This window comes from Oncorhynchus clarkii, chromosome 3, assembly GCF_045791955.1.
Source record: "Oncorhynchus clarkii lewisi isolate Uvic-CL-2024 chromosome 3, UVic_Ocla_1.0, whole genome shotgun sequence".
Classification (NCBI taxonomy): domain Eukaryota; kingdom Metazoa; phylum Chordata; class Actinopteri; order Salmoniformes; family Salmonidae; genus Oncorhynchus; species Oncorhynchus clarkii.
In genome coordinates this window covers 51055158-51075290 of record NC_092149.1, presented here as the reverse complement: position 1 = coordinate 51075290, position 20133 = coordinate 51055158, and the positions used below count along the sequence as shown (strand labels likewise).

The 20133-nt window shown below is 42.0% G+C and overlaps 1 protein-coding gene across 1 annotated transcript; it reads right to left on the bottom strand.

Annotated features, from left to right (window-relative positions):
* Positions 1-3583: 3583 nt before the first annotated feature.
* LOC139406007 (cyclin-dependent kinase 5 activator 1-like) lies at positions 3584-5949 on the bottom strand. The gene has a single exon (XM_071148469.1). It carries the CDS (start codon positions 5646-5648, stop codon positions 4752-4754), a length of 897 nt encoding a protein of 298 aa, XP_071004570.1. The 5' UTR covers positions 5649-5949; the 3' UTR covers positions 3584-4751.
* Positions 5950-20133: the final 14184 nt, after the last annotated feature.

Here is a 20133-nt window from a genome sequence, read left to right as displayed (position 1 = left end):
TGAGAGTCCTTTAGGTGCCTTTTGGCACACTCCAAAATGGCTGTCATTTGCCTTTTACTGAAAAGTGGCTTCTGTCTGGTCACTCTACCATAAAGGCCTGATTGGTGGAGTGCTGCAAAGATGGTTGTCCTTCTGGAAGATTCTCCCATCTGGAACTGTGTCAGTCAGAGTGACCATCAGGTTCTTGCTCACCTCCCTAGCCAAGGCACTTCTCCCCCGATTGCTCAGTTTGGCAGGGCAGCCAGCTTTAGGAAGAGTCTTGGTGGTTCCAAACTTCTTCCATTTAAGAATGATGGAGGCCATTGTGTTCTTGGGGACCTTCAATGCTGCAGAAAGGTTTTGGTACCCTTCCCCAGATCTGTGCCTCAACACAATTCCTTCGACCTCGTGGCTTGGTTTTTGCTCTGACATGCACTGTCAGTTGTGGGACCTTATATAGACAGGGGTGTGCCTTTCCAAATCATGTCCAATCAATTGGATTTACCACAGGTGGACTCCAATCAAGTTGTAGAAACATCTCAAGGATGTTCAATGGAAACAGGATGTACAGTGCCTTGCGAAAGTATTCGGCCCCCTTGAACTTTGCGACCTTTTGCCACATGTCAGGCTTCAAACATAAAGATATAAAACTGTATTTTTTTGTGAAGAATCAACAACAAGTGGGACACAATCATGAAGTGGAACGACATTTATTGGATATTTCAAACTTTTTTAACAAATCAAAAACTGAAAAATTGGGCGTGCAAAATTATTCAGCCCCTTTACTTTCAGTGCAGCAAACTCGCTCCAGAAGTTCAGTGAGGATCTCTGAATGATCCAATGTTGACCTAAATGACTAATGATGATAAATACAATCCACCTGTGTGTAATCAAGTCTCCGTATAAATGCACCTGCACTGTGATAGTCTCAGAGGTCCGTTAAAAGCGCAGAGAGCATCATGAAGAACAAGGAACACACCAGGCAGGTCCGAGATACTGTTGTGAAGAAGTTTAAAGCCGGATTTGGATACAAAAAGATTTCCCAAGCTTTAAACATCCCAAGGAGCACTGTGCAAGCGATAATATTGAAATGGAAGGAGTATCAGACCACTGCAAATCTACCAAGACCTGGCCGTCCCTCTAAACTTTCAGCTCATACAAGGAGAAGACTGATCAGAGATGCAGCCAAGAGGCCCATGATCACTCTGGATGAACTGCAGAGATCTACAGCTGAGGTGGGAGACTCTGTCCATAGGACAACAATCAGTCGTATATTGCACAAATCTGGCCTTTATGGAAGAGTGGCAAGAAGAAAGCCATTTCTTAAAGATATCCATAAAAAGTGTCGTTTAAAGTTTGCCACAAGCCACCTGGGAGACACACCAAACATGTGGAAGAAGGTGCTCTGGTCAGATTAAACCAAAATTGAACTTTTTGGCAACAATGCAAAACGTTATGTTTGGCGTAAAAGCAACACAGCTCATCACTCTGAACACACCATCTCCACTGTCAAACATGGTGGTGGCAGCATCATGGTTTGGGCCTGTTTTTCTTCAGCAGGGACAGGGATGATGGTTAAAATTGATGGGAAGATGGATGGAGCCAAATACAGGACCATTCTGGAAGAAAACCTGATGGAGTCAGACCTGAGACTGAGACTGGGACAGAGATTTGTCTTCCAACAAGACAATGATCCAAAACATAAAGCAAAATCTACAATGGAATGGTTCAAAAATAAACATATCCAGGTGTTAGAATGGCCAAGTCAAAGTCCAGACCTGAATCCAATCGAGAATCTGTGGAAAGAACTGAAAATTGCTGTTCACAAATGCTCTCCATCCAACCTCACTGAGCTCGAGCTGTTTTGCAAGGAGGAATGGGGAAAAAATGTCAGTCTCTCGATGTGCAAAACTGATAGAGACATACCCCAAGCGACTTACAGCTGTAATTGCAGTAAAAGGTGGCGCTACAAAATATTAACTTAAGGGGGCTGAATAATTTTGCACGCCCAATTCTTCAGTTTTTGATTTGTTAAAAAAGTTTGAAATATCCAATAAATGTCGTTCCACTTCATGATTGTGTCCCACTTGTTGTTGATTCTTCACAAAAAAATACAGTTTTATATCTTTATGTTTGAAGCCTGAAATGTGGCAAAAGGTCGCAAAGTTCAAGGGGGCCGAATACTTTCGCAAGGCACTGTACATGAACTCAATTTCGAGTCTCATTGCAACTGGTCTGATGTCAGTAAAGTATTTCTGTTTTTTATATGTAGTACATTTGCAAACATTTAAAAAATATATATTTAATGTATTTTAGAATAATGCTGTCACTTAACAAAATGTGGAAAAAGTAAATGCACTGTATCTCAGTGTGATAGATAAAGAAGCTTTGAGAAACTTAATGTGCTTCATGTGGCCTATATCCGCCAACAGCAAAGCTGTCATGTAAGACAACCCACTGGGCACATACTTGTTGAACCAACGTTGTTTCCACGTCATTTCAATAAAATGATGCTGAACCAAAGTAGAATATATGTTGAATTGATGTCTGTGCCAAGTGGGTACAGTATATGAGTCATCTCATACTCAGACACTGTGAATGAGTGTCCTTATTGATTCTGCAGTATGGCTCTGTCTACATTGTTGCTGTTCAGCCCACGCTTGCTTGATGTAATGTGGCCAATAGTCATTCAGTAATCCACTGGTTACCATAGAGACAAGGAGGAGAGGAACGCACCAGCCAGCCATCAGACCTGGCTTGCGTCTCAAATGGCACCCTATTCCCTATATAGTGCACTACTTTTGATCAGGGCCTCGGTCGAAGGTATAGGTTCACATAAATTCAATGAAAACCCACACTAACACACAGTTATATTAACAGTGTTGCACTTCTCATGTAGCCTACTTTTGGCCAGCTAGTTGCCTAACCACGATCAAGTAACATTAGACTAAACGTTCAAATCCTGTTGCTGCAGGATCATTTTTCTGTAACAGTGTAGGTCAAATTAAGGTCCTACATCTGTAGCACAACTATATAGGGAAAAGTTTGCCATTTGGGATGCAGCCCTGGGTTATAAACTCCAAGTAGAACACTACTGCTTCCTGTTTCATGTGAGCCACACAGTCTCATGAAGATTGACTCCGACATTTCAAAGAAGAAGTGGGTCAGGAAATATTGTTCTAAAAGCAAAATTGAAATAAAATATTAAGTGAAAATGGATCTTTTCCTGACCCAAATTGATTTCCAAAATTAAATAGGAATTGTTAACCGGGTGTCGAATAGCCCAAAATGTCCATATCAGTGTTTCACCCTCTTGAAATGCGTAAAATCATTTGATTAGTTTAAGACTATTTCACCAAACCCTAATGTTATGATACCGTAGTAGCCTGTGTGTCACGTTTGTGTTAAGCATATGTAAGCATGTGTTACAGGTTGCCTAATACAGTACAAAGTGGATAACAAGGATGCAAATAGCCAACTGCTAAAGGCTTAGGGCGTGAATGTGGATGAGAGGCCTTTCAGGTCATCACTCAGCAAGAGTTTTCCTTTCAGCACTAGGGCCAGCGCTCTCTCTCACGCTCAGATAAACACACAGACAGCAAAATGTACTTCTCAAGTTCTTTAATTCCACAGCAATAACATACACTAGTGAACTGTCAATACTTGTCCATCGTCGCATTGTTTACATTACATTGTTTGTTTGAGAACAGCTCTCCAGAAATGAGTGCTATACCAGAGTTGTTCCTGATTGCTCTGAGCACATAATCACATTGTGCAAGTGAAAGCCATGTATGATAAAAAAAACATATGCAAATGAGCCACAGTAACAGATCAGCTAACTGTGAACACGGTGGCTCATCAGATGTCGAAGAAAAGTCCATCTTCTGAACCAATCAGTAGGGGTAACAGTCCAGTTCCTTCAAGCACTAGCATCTGACCTTGACACTAAATAACGTAAATGCTTTACTGTTAGTGAATGCTGCACTAGTTTAAATAAAACACAATTACATGATATTGCCAGGGCCTTCTTTCAGGCTCCAATGTTTCAATGCAGAGCACTGAGCCACAGAGAAACAGTAGATTGAAGAGATGCACCTACAAATGCTGAAAACAACCACCAGCCTTGACCAGTATCTATTGCACCATTACAAGCTCACAAATAGGGTAAATTACATTAATAAACCATTAACTTATTTTTTTGTGTCACTTCAACAAGTACATCAACAAAATGGCAACAATTATTTTTTAAATGAAAATATACTTTTTTTCAAATGGAAACAATCTGCTATAATAGTTAAAAAATAAATATGATGTAAACCACAGTGTTTAATATTGTGATAATTGGCACAAATTATGCTAAAGAATCCCTTTCCTTGTGCATTCCCGCCTATGTCCTAAGTGCTAGCATAGGTTTACGATGCGTAAAGGCTACGCCAGTACCTTGGATAGCTCCACCTCTCGACGCATAACATACTGCTATTCTTTTGCCCACAACAAAACTCCATAAGTGAACATCAAGGCAATTATAAAAGTCGTCCATATTACCCACACATTTATGTATTTGCAGATTTTCCATTGATCCACGGAGTCCCTGTGACTATCCTACAGTATTCGCAGAAGGGTACAAAAAGGAGATTGGCCTACATTTAGAATACAACATGCATATACTGAGCCGTGGTTACGCAATACAATTAGTTTTAAACTGTTGAATACTACATTCAAACCACTATGTCAGGGGTTTTGTGAAACATACATCGGAGCCCTCATTTGATTTAACGGTCCAAGTCTTTGTCCCTCGACTCGCCTTCATCTTTTAGCTCTTGAAACACCTCCGTGAAAAAGTGCGGGTCTGCATTTAACTGCAACATTTTGGCACTCGTGTTATTGATGATGCTCATAGAACAATCCCAGAAATTATCCTCATTTTCCATAATCATGAATGGTTTCAGAGGGTATGATATCTCGCAACCCATGTACGAGTAGGATAGATAGAGACAGAGCAGGAAGATACCGTGGAGTTCAGATGCGCTGTCGATATCATCGGGTATCGATTCCTTACAGAGCAGGTAGACGAAGACTAAGTTAGCAGGTGTAATGAATCCCTGGTCCTGCCAGCCTTGGAGGAGAAGGGTTCGGTCGACATTTCGGAACCATAGGATGACCTCATTGTAGGTGAGCTTGACTTTACAGCATCTCCTGCACACAAATTCGCCAAGACAGCGCAACAGCTCCCCGGTCGATGCCTGGATAATCACACGCCTCGGCGAGAGGTCTACTTTACTAGGTTGCTTTTGGTCAGGCGAAAGCTTCACATTCTCAGAGGGAACCTGGGGCTGGTTAGGTTCAAGGCTCTGGGTAGGAACCACCGGCACTGGTACAGCAAGTGGTGCTTTCTTACCATCCGTACTCGATTGCTGGGATTTTTTGTTATTTTCATTATTTTGCTGGTCTACGTGGCTGTTGTTGTTCACCTGTGCGGCGTTCGGGTTGACTTTCTTACAACTATTTCTCTTGGTCGATGTGGTAAACAGTTTCTTCAATGTGAGAACTGGGACAAGCATGGAATTGTTCTTTACGCTCCCCGTTTTGATTGCGTGGTCACCCTCTTTTCTGTCATCCAGAATAGCCTCCTTCTTCGATGTTGGAGATATGGAGAGCACCGTTCCCATTCTTGCAGCGTAGGCTACGGCGTAGGCTACGGCCTGGAGAGACGGCGTTCCTCGTTTGCGGACGGCGTTCCTCGCTTGCGGAGAGGAGAAGTCGTTCTAGACGACGGCGGTCAAATCAGAGCAGCAAATTTAAATCCATTGACTATGCGGGTCCATTGCGTTGACAGATGGAAATAGTTTCTCATAGGAATTGAGTGGATATTGATGAGTGAAATTCCAGGAGGCAATGGTCGACTCTCACACGACACTCCCTCTGCAGCGCACTACCCCACGAGCAGTCAGCTGTATACAGACAGACCTTCACACCAGGGGAATGTTCGGAGAGAGTCAAAAGCAGCAGGGATAATTCCTTAAACGAGGATTAGTTGTTCAAGTCTGAAGAATTAGCCAACCCCCAACCAGTGCTCTAAATTAACGTTTTTAATTGGCTGCACCGGTGCTCCCAATTTTAAAAATTGGAACGCCACATGAAATTTAGAAGCGACCGAAAATACATGTTTTATTTTGTTATTGATTGAGATACTATATTGGGTCTATATGAATTCTAGCTACTTTTGAAGCACATGTTATGCTCTAGAAACTGACATGTAGCCTAACACAGTAAATACATCAATGTATTATAAAAGCTACAATGCTAATACGAATACCTGTCATTTTGCAAAGTCATTTGTGTAATATTAGGTTTCTACGTTTTTCTCTAAACATCAGGTCTGTGTTGACGACGTGCATGAGATCTGTCATTCATTTATTGCCATGATCATTGATCTCCCGATCTGCCTCTTCCTTTCTTTTTGTGACCCCAAATGTTTAGCTGTATTGGTAAAGTAACCAGGTCGTTAGCAAGCTAGAAAATGAGGTAACATTATTGAACAAAGTTGTAAACAAATGGTCAACTACGCGGGAGTAGTTTTACAACTGCCCCATTACATGGTTTATGAATGAAAAATACTGTCCAGGCGATCTACTACAGGTACATACAATTGTTGTGGTGGTAATGTGTGTCAGATTTTTGACCTGGTTGGAGTAGAAGCAAATAGGTCGCACTTTAGAGCCCTGCCCCCAAATACACAGGAAGACTGTCAGCTGGTTAGACCAATGAGATAATCAGTGACCACATTACATTGCATTTCATTGGATATCATTTTTTTTAGAACAGCTTCCAATGATCGATTACCTTATCTATTTTTTTTGAATGGGTTCAATTATGAAAATGAGAGAGAAGCTAATCATTAGATGAGTTAATCGTGTTACACACCATAAAATCAATAATCTGTCTTTGAGTCATAAGGATTTGAATAAAAAAATAAGACTTGACACCTCTAGGCCAACATTGCACGAGGCGATATGAATAATTTGAGAATAAGAAAGGCAATTAAGGGGCCACATGGGAAGGTATATCTTTAGGGGAAATTAGGGCTTTTGAAAGAAAATACTTAATGATAACTTAATTTAAAAAAACTCTAACAATAAAGTTGTAATCTAAAAGGGTTGAACAATAATGCATAATAATTGCGGGAAATTATTATTGCCGTATTAATAGAAACCTTGACAAGAAGTCATGTTGCAATATAACTGATCAAAACTATACAACTAAAACCAAATCCATGGCCTTTATGATATGTTTTTATTAACCTTTTATTTCATCAGGGTCTCTTTTACAGATGAGCCCTGACTGACAGAAATGACAGAAATACACACATCAAAATACAAATACAAAATGTAAGCAGAAAGAAAAACATGTAATTCAAAACCAACACATTCATCCGTAATAAGGTCCTCAATCAGCTTTCTGAATTCCCCTAGAGGCACCAAAACATCAAATGTAAGAATATTTAGAAAATTGTTACATAAATACGTAAAAAAATATATATCTATTTTTTTAGCTGTTTTACCTTACTGAGTAGAGACGGAAGGAATTTCAAAAGTTAGCCATCTATGAGACCGAGATTGGTAACTCATATGTCTAAAGGTTAGTAAGGATCTTTGGCACAGTGGGAGTTTTTGTAAAAGGGATTTATAAATGAAAACATAGTAGTGTATCAACCTACGTGAAATCAAAGAAGGCCATCCAACTTTCTGGTAGAGAATGCACTGATGTGTACTAAACCTGTCTCCCGTGATGAAGTTCAGTCCGCTATGATAAACTGAATCTAACGGCTTTAATGAAGTGGCAGCTGCGTTCATGTTGTCGCCATAGTCTAGGACTGATAGAACCGTGGACCTAACAATCTGATTTTTACTATTTAGCAAGAGGCATGACCTGCTTCTATAGAAGAAGCCCATTTGTTTCTCAGCTTCTTAACTAACTAATCAATATGTCTATCCAGATGCCCAGATAATTGTAAGCAGGGACACAATCAATATGGGAACCATCCAAAGTACATATGCATAAATCATTAGAGTTATTTGTATGCACTCTAGATAACAACATATACTTAGTTATACCTGCATTCAATACTACTTTCAGGTCAATAAGGTTTTTCTGTAAAACAATGAAGACATACTGTAGTTCAGATAGAGCCTTGTCAACCGTGTGGGCAATAGTATATTCAACAGTATCATCGGCAAATTACTTAAAAAAATATATAAACTGTAAAAAGTACAGAACCCAGAATCGACCCCTGTGGAGCACATTTTGTTATGTCCAAAAAAACCTGATTTAACACCACCAGTAGATACACATTGAGTTCTATCTGTCAAGTAATATTTCTAACCTGTTAAATGAACAAGGCAGTTAACCCACTGTTCCTAGGCCGTCATTGAAAATAAGAATTTGTTTTTAACTGACTTGCCTAGTTAAATAAAGGTCAACTAAAAAAATAAACATGCAGCTTGGTCTAGGCCAATTGAGGAAAGCCTCTGAATTAACAGTGAGTGTTCAACAGTATCGAAGGCCTTTGACAGGTCAATGAAGAGGGCAGCACAATGTTACCTTTATTCATACAATTAACCACATCATTTATTACTAGGGATGCAACAGAGATAGCGCTATGACCTGGTCTAACACCTGACCAATGTACATTTACAATACATTAGATAAATAAGAAAGATCTTAGCTGAGAATTAATCAAGAATTCTAATATTTTAGTTGGCAAGAGAGTTCAGAAATAGGGCGATAGTTATTTAGGTCACAAGGGTCACCACCTTTGTGAAGGGGGAGTACATGGGCTGCCTTCCAAACCTTGGGGATAGTAGCAGATATAATCGTCAGGTAAAACCTATGGGTTAATGACTCAGCAATCAGGGGGGCAGACAGCTGCAGCAGAAATGGATCAAGCATATCAGCCCCAGTGGATTTTTTTTAACATCAATCTTAAGCAAGGCATCTAGCACATCACAGGTAGTAAATTGTTGTTTATCTGAGATGTAAGTTGGTGAACCAGGCGAGGCAGTCATTTGAGAAACCAAGGCTGTTGAGTCTGCCGATAAGAATGCGGTGACTGACAGAGTCGAAAACCTTGGCCAGGTCGATGAAGACGGCTGCACAGTATTGTCTTTTATCGATGGCGGTTATGATATCGTTTAAGACCTTGAGCGTGGCTGAGGTGCACCCATGACCAGCTCGGAAACCAGATTGCATAGCGGAGAAGGTACGGTGGGATTCGAAATGGTCGGTGATCTGTTTGTTAACTTGGCTTTTGAAGACTTAAGAAAGGCAGGGTAGGATAGATATAGGTCTGTAACAGTTTGGGTCTAGAGTGTCTCCCCCTTTGAAGAGGGGGATGACCGCGGCAGCTTTCCAATCTTTAGGGATCTCAGATGATACGAAAGAGAGGTTGAACAGGCTAGTGATAGGGGTTGCAACAATTGCGGCAGATAATTTTAGAAAGAGAGGGTCCAGATTGTCTAGCCCAGCTGATTTGTAGGGGTCCAGATTTTGCAGCTCTTTCAGAACATCAGCTATCTGGATTTGGGTGAAGGAGAAATGGGGGAGGCTTGGGGATAGCCAGTCTAGATTCAAATCCCCTCAAAGGACAGAAAAGGTGTTAAACACTCAGATATAGCACCAATAGCATACGACATGGCAGCATGGGGGTGGTAAATCCCAGCAACAAATATATGTGTATTCTGGTTTATGGACATATCTACAACCAAGATGTCACATCCTGACCTTAGTTCCTTTTTTATGTCTCTGTTTTAGTTTGGTCAGGGCGTGAGTTGGGGTGGGCATTCTATGTTGTGTATTCTAGGTTTTGTATTTCTGTGTTTGGCCTGGTATGGTTCCCAATCAGAGGCAGCTGTCGATCGTTGAGAACCATACTTAGGCAGCCTGTTTTCCCACTATGGGTTGTGGGTAGTTGTTTTCTGTGTTTTACCATACAGAACTGTTTTGGTTTTCATTTATTTCTCTTGTTCTTTTGTATTCAGTGTTCGGTTATATTTCATAAAAATATGGACATTTACCACACCATTGGTCCGATCTTTCCTACTCCTCCTCAGAAGAGGAGGAAAACCGTTACACAGGAGATCAAATGTCTTGGGGACAGAAATATTTAAAGATTGGGACGCCATGAAATTAGATTATATGTTATTTGTGTCCTGCAAAAGCTGTTATAGGATTACAAACCATGGAACTAACTACTTTTTAAATACTGTAGTACCACAAGTTGGAACTAGTTTTTCAATGAAGAAGACAAGCACCAAACCTTTGTGAATGAGTAGTGCTGTGTGCTTTAGAAGCTGGTGAATTGACTTACAGTATTTTCATTTAATTTACAGATGACAGAACTGTGACTTGAATGTTGAAGGTGTAAACTGAACTCCTTCATTTTGTATTCAAAATGTTATACACAATACAGTATTTATACATTATAGCACCAAATTGCACTGACCTGGGCTGTTGTGCTTCCTTGCCCTGTAGTCTAATTTACTAATCTCTTTGTCCAATCATACTGGACATCCTCTAGGAACCCATATAGTAGATCCTATTAGCTAGAACACTCTCCACTGTACAAGACTGACCAGACTTGGCAAAAATACACTGGGTTACTTAACCAGAGCTTAATGTTCTTTTCCGAGAGCGTTACAATGGAAACTGGCTGCAAACATAAACCCCAATGTCTGATGACATTCATAGCATCATCTACCTTCATCCTGGTCTCACAACTTGTAAGTCTACTTCATAGGCAAGGTAGTCGAGAGGACAATTTCATTATTTTACTAGCTCGCAGGAGCTGTCACTGGTTTGTAAACTGTGAACTGGTTCTAAGTATGTTAACATAACCTCCTACAAGAAGGATCTGTCTGAGAAATATGGTTGTTCATGGCATGGGGAAATCTGAGACAATGGATTAGTTCCAAACGGTTCCCTATTCCCTATTTAGTGCACTACTGTTGACCATGATTTATTTCATGGGCCTTTGTGAAAAGTAGTGCAGTATAAAGGGAATCGCTGCAATTTGGGACAGAACCTGTTCGTTCCAACAGCCTGGCCAGTCTTCTTCTTCTTTGTTCAGTGACTTGGCTCATGGACCTCTTTGAGGGGAACTCAGAGAAGCTCTGATCAATGAGATCATACATGCTAGCCAGTAGCCACACCATGTCAATAGTGAAGTGATGAAGACACACAGAATGGAAGTGTTCTCACCTAACAAGACTTCAATAAACCTTGATGGTGACGAATGATCAAATCGAATCTATCATTGATCAGCTCTTTTGTTATGGTAACTAGAAATGGTTAAATACATTTATTCCACATCCACCACACTGATCCTCAACACAGGGGCCCCTCAGGGGTGCGTGCTCAGTCCCCTCCTTTACTCCCTGCTCACTCATGACTGCACAGCCAGGTACGACTCCAACACCATCAGTAAGTTGTAGGCTTGTTCACCGACAACAACGAGACAGCCTATAGGGAGGAGTTCAGTGACCTGGTCGTGTGGTGCCAGGACAACAACCTCTCCCTCAATGTGATCAAGCCAAAGGAGATGATTGTGGACTACAGGAAAAGGAGTACCGAGCACATCCCCATTCTCATCGACGGGGCTGCAGTGGAGCAGGTTGAGAGCTTCAAGTTCCTTGGTGTCCACATCACCAACAAACTCACATGGTCCAAGCACACCAAGACAGTCGTGAAGACCTATTCCCCCTCAGGAGACTGAAAATATTTGGCATGGGTCCTCAGATCTTTAAAAGGTTCTACAGCTGCACCATTGAGAGCATGGTTGCATCACTTTCTGGTATGACAACTGCTTGGCCTCCGACTGCAAGGCACTACAGAGGGTAGTGCGAACGGCCCAGTACATCACTGGGGCCAAGCTTCCTGCCATCCAGGACCTCTATACTAGGCGGTGTCAGAGGAAGGTCCTAAAAATTGTCAAAGACTGTTTTCTCTGCTACCGCACAGCAAGCGGTACCAGAGTGCCAAGTCTAGTTCCAAGAGGCTTATAAACAGCTTCAACCCCCAAGCCATAAGACTGCTGAACATTTAATCAAATGGCTACCCAGACTATTTGCATTGCTCCCTCTCACCCCCTCTTTTACACCGCTGCTACTCTCTGTTATTTTGTATGTGTAGTCACTTTAATAACTCTACCTACATGTACATATTACCTCAATTACCTCGGCTAACCAGTGCCCCAGCACATTGACCCTGTACCGGTACCCCCTGCATCTGGTCTCACTATTGTTATTTTTTACTGCTGCTCTTTAATTACTTTTTCCTTTTATTTCTTATTCGTATTTTTTTAACTGCGTTGTTGTTTAGGGTCTTGTAAGTAAGGTCTACTTACACCTGTTGTATTTGGCACATGTGACTAATATAAATGTAATTTGATTTGAAACAGTTGACCATGCTACCAGCTGATGATTTGTTGTTTGAATACTTTTCTCAAAGATTGCACTGCAGTGGATAGCACCTGTTTTACGGGCTCCTGACCCATTCTGCTATGTGTTTGGGAGGGGGGCGATTTGAGCATTTTTTGGGTGTCCTCTAATTCAGAACTTGAAAAGACCCAGTGCACTAATTTTGTGAGAAATGTATATTTGTTCATATTTTTTTTTTAAATATATATATATATACAGTCGAAGTTGGAATTACATACACCTTTGCCAAATACATTTAAACTCAGTTTTTCACAATTCCTGACATTTAATCTTAGTAAAAATTCCTTGTATTAGGTCAGTTAGGATCACCACTTTATTTTAACAATGTGAAATGTCAGAATAATAGTAGAGAGAATGATTTATTTAAGCTTGTATTTCTTTCATCACATTCCCAGTGGTTCAGAAGTTTACATACTCTCAATTAGTATATGGTAGCATTGACTTTAAATTGTTTAACTTTGGTCAAACGTTTCAGGTAGCCTTCCACAAGCTTTGCACAATAAGTTGGGTGCATTTTGGCCCATTCCTCCTGACAGAGCTGGTGTAACTGAGTCAGGTTTGTACGCCTCCTTGCTCACACACACCTTTTCAGTTGACCTCTGTCATTGCCAACAAAGGGTATATAACAAAGTATTGAGATAAACTTTTGTTATTGACCAAATACTTATTTTCCACCATAATTTGCAAATAAATTCATAAAAAATCCTACAATGTGATTTTCTGGATTTTTTTTCTCATTTTGCCTTTCATAGTTGAAGTGTACCTATGATGAAAATTACAGGCCTCTCTCATTTTTTTAAGTGGGAGAACTTGCACAATTGGTGGCTGACTAAATACTTTTTTGGCCCTACTGTATATATTTTCTAAGAATTTTCAGGGGGTGCTGCAGCACGGCTATGTCCTGATCGTAACTTTTTTTGTGCATCATTTCCTATAACCGAAAACATCTTCTGGAGAAGAGCGATCACTAACTTTGATTTGGATGACAATTTCTACTTCAACGAGTCAGCAGCTCTGGACGTTCTGTTTACTCTGGACCAGCCCCTAATCCCCGGGACTTGAAAGAGGAAGTGATGGCGCAAAAGAGGCAGACGAGCCGGCATTCTAACTGCACTACTTTGACACGCAAATCAACCTCCTCTGCCCTCCGTTCTGTTTGCAAACATAAGGTCACTAGAGAACAAACAGGATGAGCTCCATTTGAGACTATCCTGTCAACAGGACCTGAAGAACTGTAATATTAGATGTTTCGCAGAGTCGTGGCTGAACATGGATAATATACTTCTTGCTGGCTTTTCCATGCGTCGTCAAGACCGGTCGGCAGGCTCGGGTAAGATGAAGGTTTGAGGTGTGTGTCTCTTTGTTAACAACAGCTGGTGCGCAATCTCTAATGTTAAGGAAGTCTTGAGCTTTTGCTCGCCTGCGTTAGAATACTGTACATCATGACAAGCTGCAGACCACACTATTTCCGAAGAGTTTTCATCTAGGATTTTTTGTGGTCTATTTACCAACACAAACTGATGCTGGCACTAAGGCCGCACTCAACCCACTGTTTAGGGCCATAAGCAAACAAGAAAATGCTAATCCAGATCCACAGCTGTTCATTGACTACATCTCAGCGTTCAACAACATAGTGCCCTCGAAGCTTATCACTAAGCTCAGGACCCTGGGACTGAACACCTCCCTCTGCAACTGGATCCTGGACTTCCTGACTTCCTCAGATGGTGAGGGTAGGCAACAACACATCCAACACACCGCCACACTGACCCTCAACCTGGGGGTGCATGCTTAGTCCCCTCCTGTATTCCCTGTTCACCCACCACTGCATGGCCGAGCACGACTCCAACACCATCATTTAGTTAGCTGACAACACAACGATGATGAGAAAGCCTATAGCAGGTGTGGGAAACTCCATTCCTCGGAGGCCTGATTGATGTCACACGTTTTCTCCATCCCTAGCAAACACAGCTGATTAATCAAATCTCATTCTAGATCATGATTAGGTGATTCTTAGAGTCAGGTGTGCTAGCTGGGGCTAGGGGAAAACGGTGACACCTATCAGGCCCTCGAGGACTGGAATTGCCCACCCCTGGCCTATAGGGAGGTCTGTGACCTGGCGGTGTGGTGCCAGGACTATCAATCTCTCTGTCAACGTCAGCAAGACAAAGGAGCTGATCATGCACTATAGGGAACGCCCCCTTTCACATCGACAGGGCTGTAGTGGAGCGGGTCGAGAGTTCCTCGTTGTCCACATCACTAAGGAATTAACATGGTCCACACACACTCCAACAAAGTTGTGAAGAAGCTATGACAATGCTTCATCCCCCTCAGGAGGCTGAAAAGATTTGGCATGGGTCCTCAGATCCTCAAAAAGTTCTACAGCTGCACCATTGAGAACATCTTTACTGGCTGCATCACCCCTTGGTATCGATGTGAAGGGGTACGATGACCACAAGGCATTACAGAGGATAATGCGTACAGCCCAGTACATCACTGGGGCTGAGCTCCCTGCCATCCAGGACCTGTATACCAGGTGGTGTCAGAGGAAGGCCCTAAAATTGTCAAAGACTCCTGCCACCAAAGTCATAGACTGTTCTCTCTGCTACCGCATGGCACGCAGTAAAGTAAATAGTTAACCAAATAGCTACCCAGACTGTCTGCATTGACCCTTTTTGCACTAACTCTTTAGACTCATCACATACACTGCTGCTACTGTTTATTATCTATCCTGTTGCCTACTCACTTTACCCCCACCTATATGTACATACAGTGCCTTGCGAAAGTATTCGGCCCCCTTGAACTTTGTGACCTTTTGCCACATTTCAGGCTTCAAACATAAAGATATAAAACTGTATTTTTTTGTGAAGAATCAACAACAAGTGGGACACAATCATGAAGTGGAACCACATTTATTGGATATTTCAAACTTTTTTAACAAATCAAAAACTGAAAAATTGGGCGTGCAAAATTATTCAGCCCCCTTAAGTTAATACTTTGTAGCGTCACCTTTTGCTGCGATTACAGCTGTAAGTCGCTTGGGGTATGTCTCTATCAGTTTTGCACATCGAGAGACTGACATTTTTTCCCATTCCTCCTTGCAAAACAGCTCCAGCTCAGTGAGGTTGGATGGAGAGCATTTGTGAACAGCAGTTTTCAGTTCTTTCCACAGATTCTCGATTGGATTCATGTCTGGACTTTGACTTGGCCATTCTAACACCTGGATATGTTTATTTTTGAACCATTCCATTGTAGATTTTGCTTTATGTTTTGGATCATTGTCTTGTTGGAAGACAAATCTCCGTCCCAGTCTCAGGTCTTTTGCAGACTCCATCAGGTTTTCTTCCAGAATGGTCCTGTATTTGGCTCCATCCATCTTCCCATCAATTTTAACCATCTTCCCTGTCCCTGCTGAAGAAAAGCAGGCCCAAACCATGATGCTGCCACCACCATGTTTGACAGTGGGGAGGGTGTGTTCAGCTGTGTTGCTTTTACGCCAAACATAACGTTTTGCATTGTTGCCAAAAAGTTCAATTTTGGTTTAATCTGACCAGAGCACCTTCTTCCACATGTTTGGTGTGTCTCCCAGGTGGCTTGTGGCAAACTTTAAACAACACTTTTTATGGATATCTTTAAGAAATGGCTTTCTTCTTGCCACTCTTCCATAAAGGCCAGATTTGTGCAATATACAACTGATTGTTGTCCTATGGACAGAGTCTCCCACCTCAGCTGTAGATCTCTGCAGTTCATCCAGAGTGATCATGGGCCTCTTGGCTGCATCTCTGATCAGTCTTCTCCTTGTATGAGCTGAAAGTTTAGAGGGACGGCCAGGTCTTGGTAGATTTGCAGTGGTCTGATACTCCTTCCATTTCAATATTATCGCTTGCACAGTGCTCCTTGGGATGTTTAAAGCTTGGGAAATCTTTTTGTATCCAAATCCGGCTTTAAACTTCTTCACAACAGTATCTCGGACCTGCCTGGTGTGTTCCTTGTTCTTCATGATGCTCTCTGCGCTTTTAACGGACCTCTGAGACTATCACAGTGCAGGTGCATTTATACGGAGACTTGATTACACACAGGTGGATTGTATTTATCATCATTAGTCATTTAGGTCAACATTGGATCATTCAGAGATCCTCACTGAACTTCTGGGGAGAGTTTGCTGCACTGAAAGTAAAGGGGCTGAATAATTTTGCACGCCCAATTTTTCAGTTTTTGATTTGTTAAAAAAGTTAGAAATATCCAATAAATGTCGTTCCACTTCATGATTGTGTCCCACTTGTTGTTGATTCTTCACAAAAAATACAGTTTTATATCTTTATGTTTGAAGCCTGAAATGTGGCAAAAGGTCGCAGAAGTTCAAGGGGGCCGAATACTTTCGCAAGGCACTGTATCTACTTCAATAACCTCGTAGCGCTGCACATCGACATGGTACCGGTGCATAGCCAAGTTATCGTTACTAGTTGTGTATTTATTCCTCATGTTGTTATTCTGGGGCGGCAGCATAGCCTAGTTGTTAGAGCGTTGGACTAGCAACCGGAAAAGTTGCAAGGTCAAATCCCTCAGCTGACAAGGTCGCTCTGCCCCTGAACAAGGCAGTTAACCCACTGTTCCTAGGCCGTCATTGAAAATAAGAATGTGTTCTTAACTGACTTGCTAGTTGAAAAAACTACATATTTTCCTCTCTGCATTATTGTGAAGGGCCCATGAGGAAGCATTTGGCTGTAAGTCTACAAAAGCAAGTGACAAATAAAACATTCATTTGATTTGATGTGAGCAGAGGGAGGAAAGTCACAGTGTTGTCGCAGACGTGGCAGATTTGACACTGTTGTGATGCATATGCAAAGTGACTGCTGTGAAAGTTTGATCCAGGCTCAGTGGGGTTCAGGCAGGCACTGCCTCACACTGTCAGTCATCTGGAGAGAGATGACTGACAGTGTGAAATAGAGAGAGTGATAGAGAAAAAGAGGGAGAATGAGGGATAGAGAGAGAGAGAGAGAGAGGTGGAGAGGGAGCAAGAGGGAGGGGGGGAATGATTGAGTGGGGTGCGAGAGGAGAGAGAGGCGAGAGGCTTCATATCATCTGTTCACGAAGGACAATTGGAGATGGGCGGAGGGAATTATTTTATTTGGTTGGAAGAATTCACTTCCTCTCAAATAAAAAGCAACTTGGACCACAATGCAATTCATGATCACCAATAGCACGTATTACAAAAACACTGAAATTGCATAGACGAAATAGAATGAACATTGATTTTGTAATTCTATTGTAACTACAAAGTAATTCATTTTTAGAAGTATGACTAGTTCTAACTCAAGTGTACTGGAATAGCTGTTTATATTATGTAAGCGTCTAGATAAGCTTAATGGTTGAGTGCTTGCTGTGCTGAAGCAATGACAGACTTGTGTTCCACTCTCACACTGGTTGAATTCTTCCACCTTGTGGTTATTAAATGCTACTGCAGTGTACCACCTGTGTCCATGTAATAATACAGGTGTCTATTCATATTGGCGGTTTTTATGAGGATATAACAAAATATTAGCTTAAGTCTTGTATGCATTGAATCATTTAGAAAGAGAGGGTCATGTAATTCTGAGAGAGAAATAATATGGGCAAACCTTTGCTTGTAGGGTGAGACAGATCCAATGTGATCTTTTTTTTTTATTGCGTTCTTGTGGTACGTCATTCAAAGATATGGAAAGTAGAGGAACTGATATGTCTCAATTTTACCATCCTGGTTGGTTCTGAAAAATTTAAATGAACACCAGAGGGCAGCCATGTCCTTCAGTCAGAGGTAGAGCACCTTGTTGATCTATTCTGTCAGCAACAGTCTTCACCACTTCAAGCTAGCATTTAATTAGTCCACAAGGTAATATGGTAGACCCCAAGGCCTCTATCAGGGTAATATTGCCCATCATGACAGAAATACTCCTTTCAACCCATCTGCCACTGCCAGGAGTCTAGTCACACGACCAGTGAAAGCCACCTGCCTATACCTACTACTACTACTACTACTACTACTACTACTACAGGAAAAGCTCTTTCTATGCTAAATACATTAACTTAATTGTTCTTTAGTTAAGACGCAATCATTAGACGCAATCATTTATATGGCAAGAGCAGTGCTCAAAAAGCACGAGAGTGAAAATATTCACAGATAATTAAATACGTCTGTGAATCCATTATTAGATCAATGAAATAACTGAATCCAAGACCGTTACAATGCTATTGTATCGGACAAGTAGTAAGCAGTAATAAAACAACTTTAATTGGACTACAACGTTGAAATCATTTGCCACTCATTCCCAGAAAGATGAAGCCTCTCACTTTCTCACTAGCCTCTTACCCCCAGCCCATTCTCTCTACAAGAATAATCTGTCTGGCTGTTGTCGTGGAGCACATCAAACGCAAACAGAGGGATCAGGTATCCTGCCTTATCTAGGTCTTGTCCATCAGGCCCTTCAGCAGGGGCTTAGCACAGCACTGTGGCCAGAGGCAGGTGGGAGGGAGGCAGCAGGCAGACAAGCAGACAGGCAGGCAGGCAGGCCAGATCACAGGTCCTTCCTCGGGGGAGCTGTCTGCTGCCGCAGCTGGCCATAGCCTGATAAGACACACAGCAACACAACAGAGAAATACAGCACACACACTTAGAAACACGCACGCACACACACACACACACACACACGCACAAACACGCGCACACTCCCACCACATCAGACATCAGAGGCATTCGCTATTTTTTTTCTATTTTTCCCATCCTTGAAAAGGAGGGATTGTTAGGGCCATCATAGAGGAGTTTCAAGCCACACCAAGAACTGAAAGACGGCGGCGGTGTTGGGAGCTTCTTCGGGATCTCACTGAGAAAAATACCAACCGGTCTACAAAGCTGTCAAGGTCAAGGGCCAGACTTCTACAGCAGGGCTACGTGTCAATATCAAATTACACCCTATTCCCTGCATAGCGCTCTGCTTTTAGTATTTAGTATTTTTCGTATTTTATTTTGAATTCCCTGGATCTGTTTCTGAAGCAACGGCAACTCTTCCTGGGCTCCACTCAAAACATGACACACATAGAACATCAAAAGACAAGAACAGCTCAAAGACTGAACTACACAAACCTGGGTCCTGGTCAAAAGTAGTAGGGAATAGGGAACATGGTGGCGTTTTGGACTTAATGGTACAGTAATAGAGGCCTTGTTTGTTGCCCGGGGATGAAACAGAGATCATACAAACATCCGGTGTGAACCTGTGTTGGGTTGCAACACGAGTTCACAAATCAATGACATCGGGCATCCTTTTCCCAGGGCAGCAGGTGTTCCAAGGCTGTCGTTTGAAGGCCACACACAAGGCGCAGACACACACACACACACACACACACACACACACACACACACACACACACACACACACACACACACACACACACACACACACACACACACACACACACACACACACACACACACACACACGGCGCAGCACACACACTCCAGTCATGCAAACAAACCTGCTGCTATATTTAGGGACGCACAGTTATCAGTTAAAAGGCTCTGATGTGCTTATCAGGACCGGTCTGTCAGGGAACATCAGCTGCTGCTCCATTGTCATAACACATCTTAACAGATGAGAGGAAGGGAATGCACGCGCGCACGCACGCACGCACG

Bases quoted from the DNA above. Each gene is read 5' to 3' on its own strand.
- LOC139406007 (XM_071148469.1), bottom strand. From the start codon at position 5,648: ATGGGAACGGTGCTCTCCATATCTCCAACATCGAAGAAGGAGGCTATT.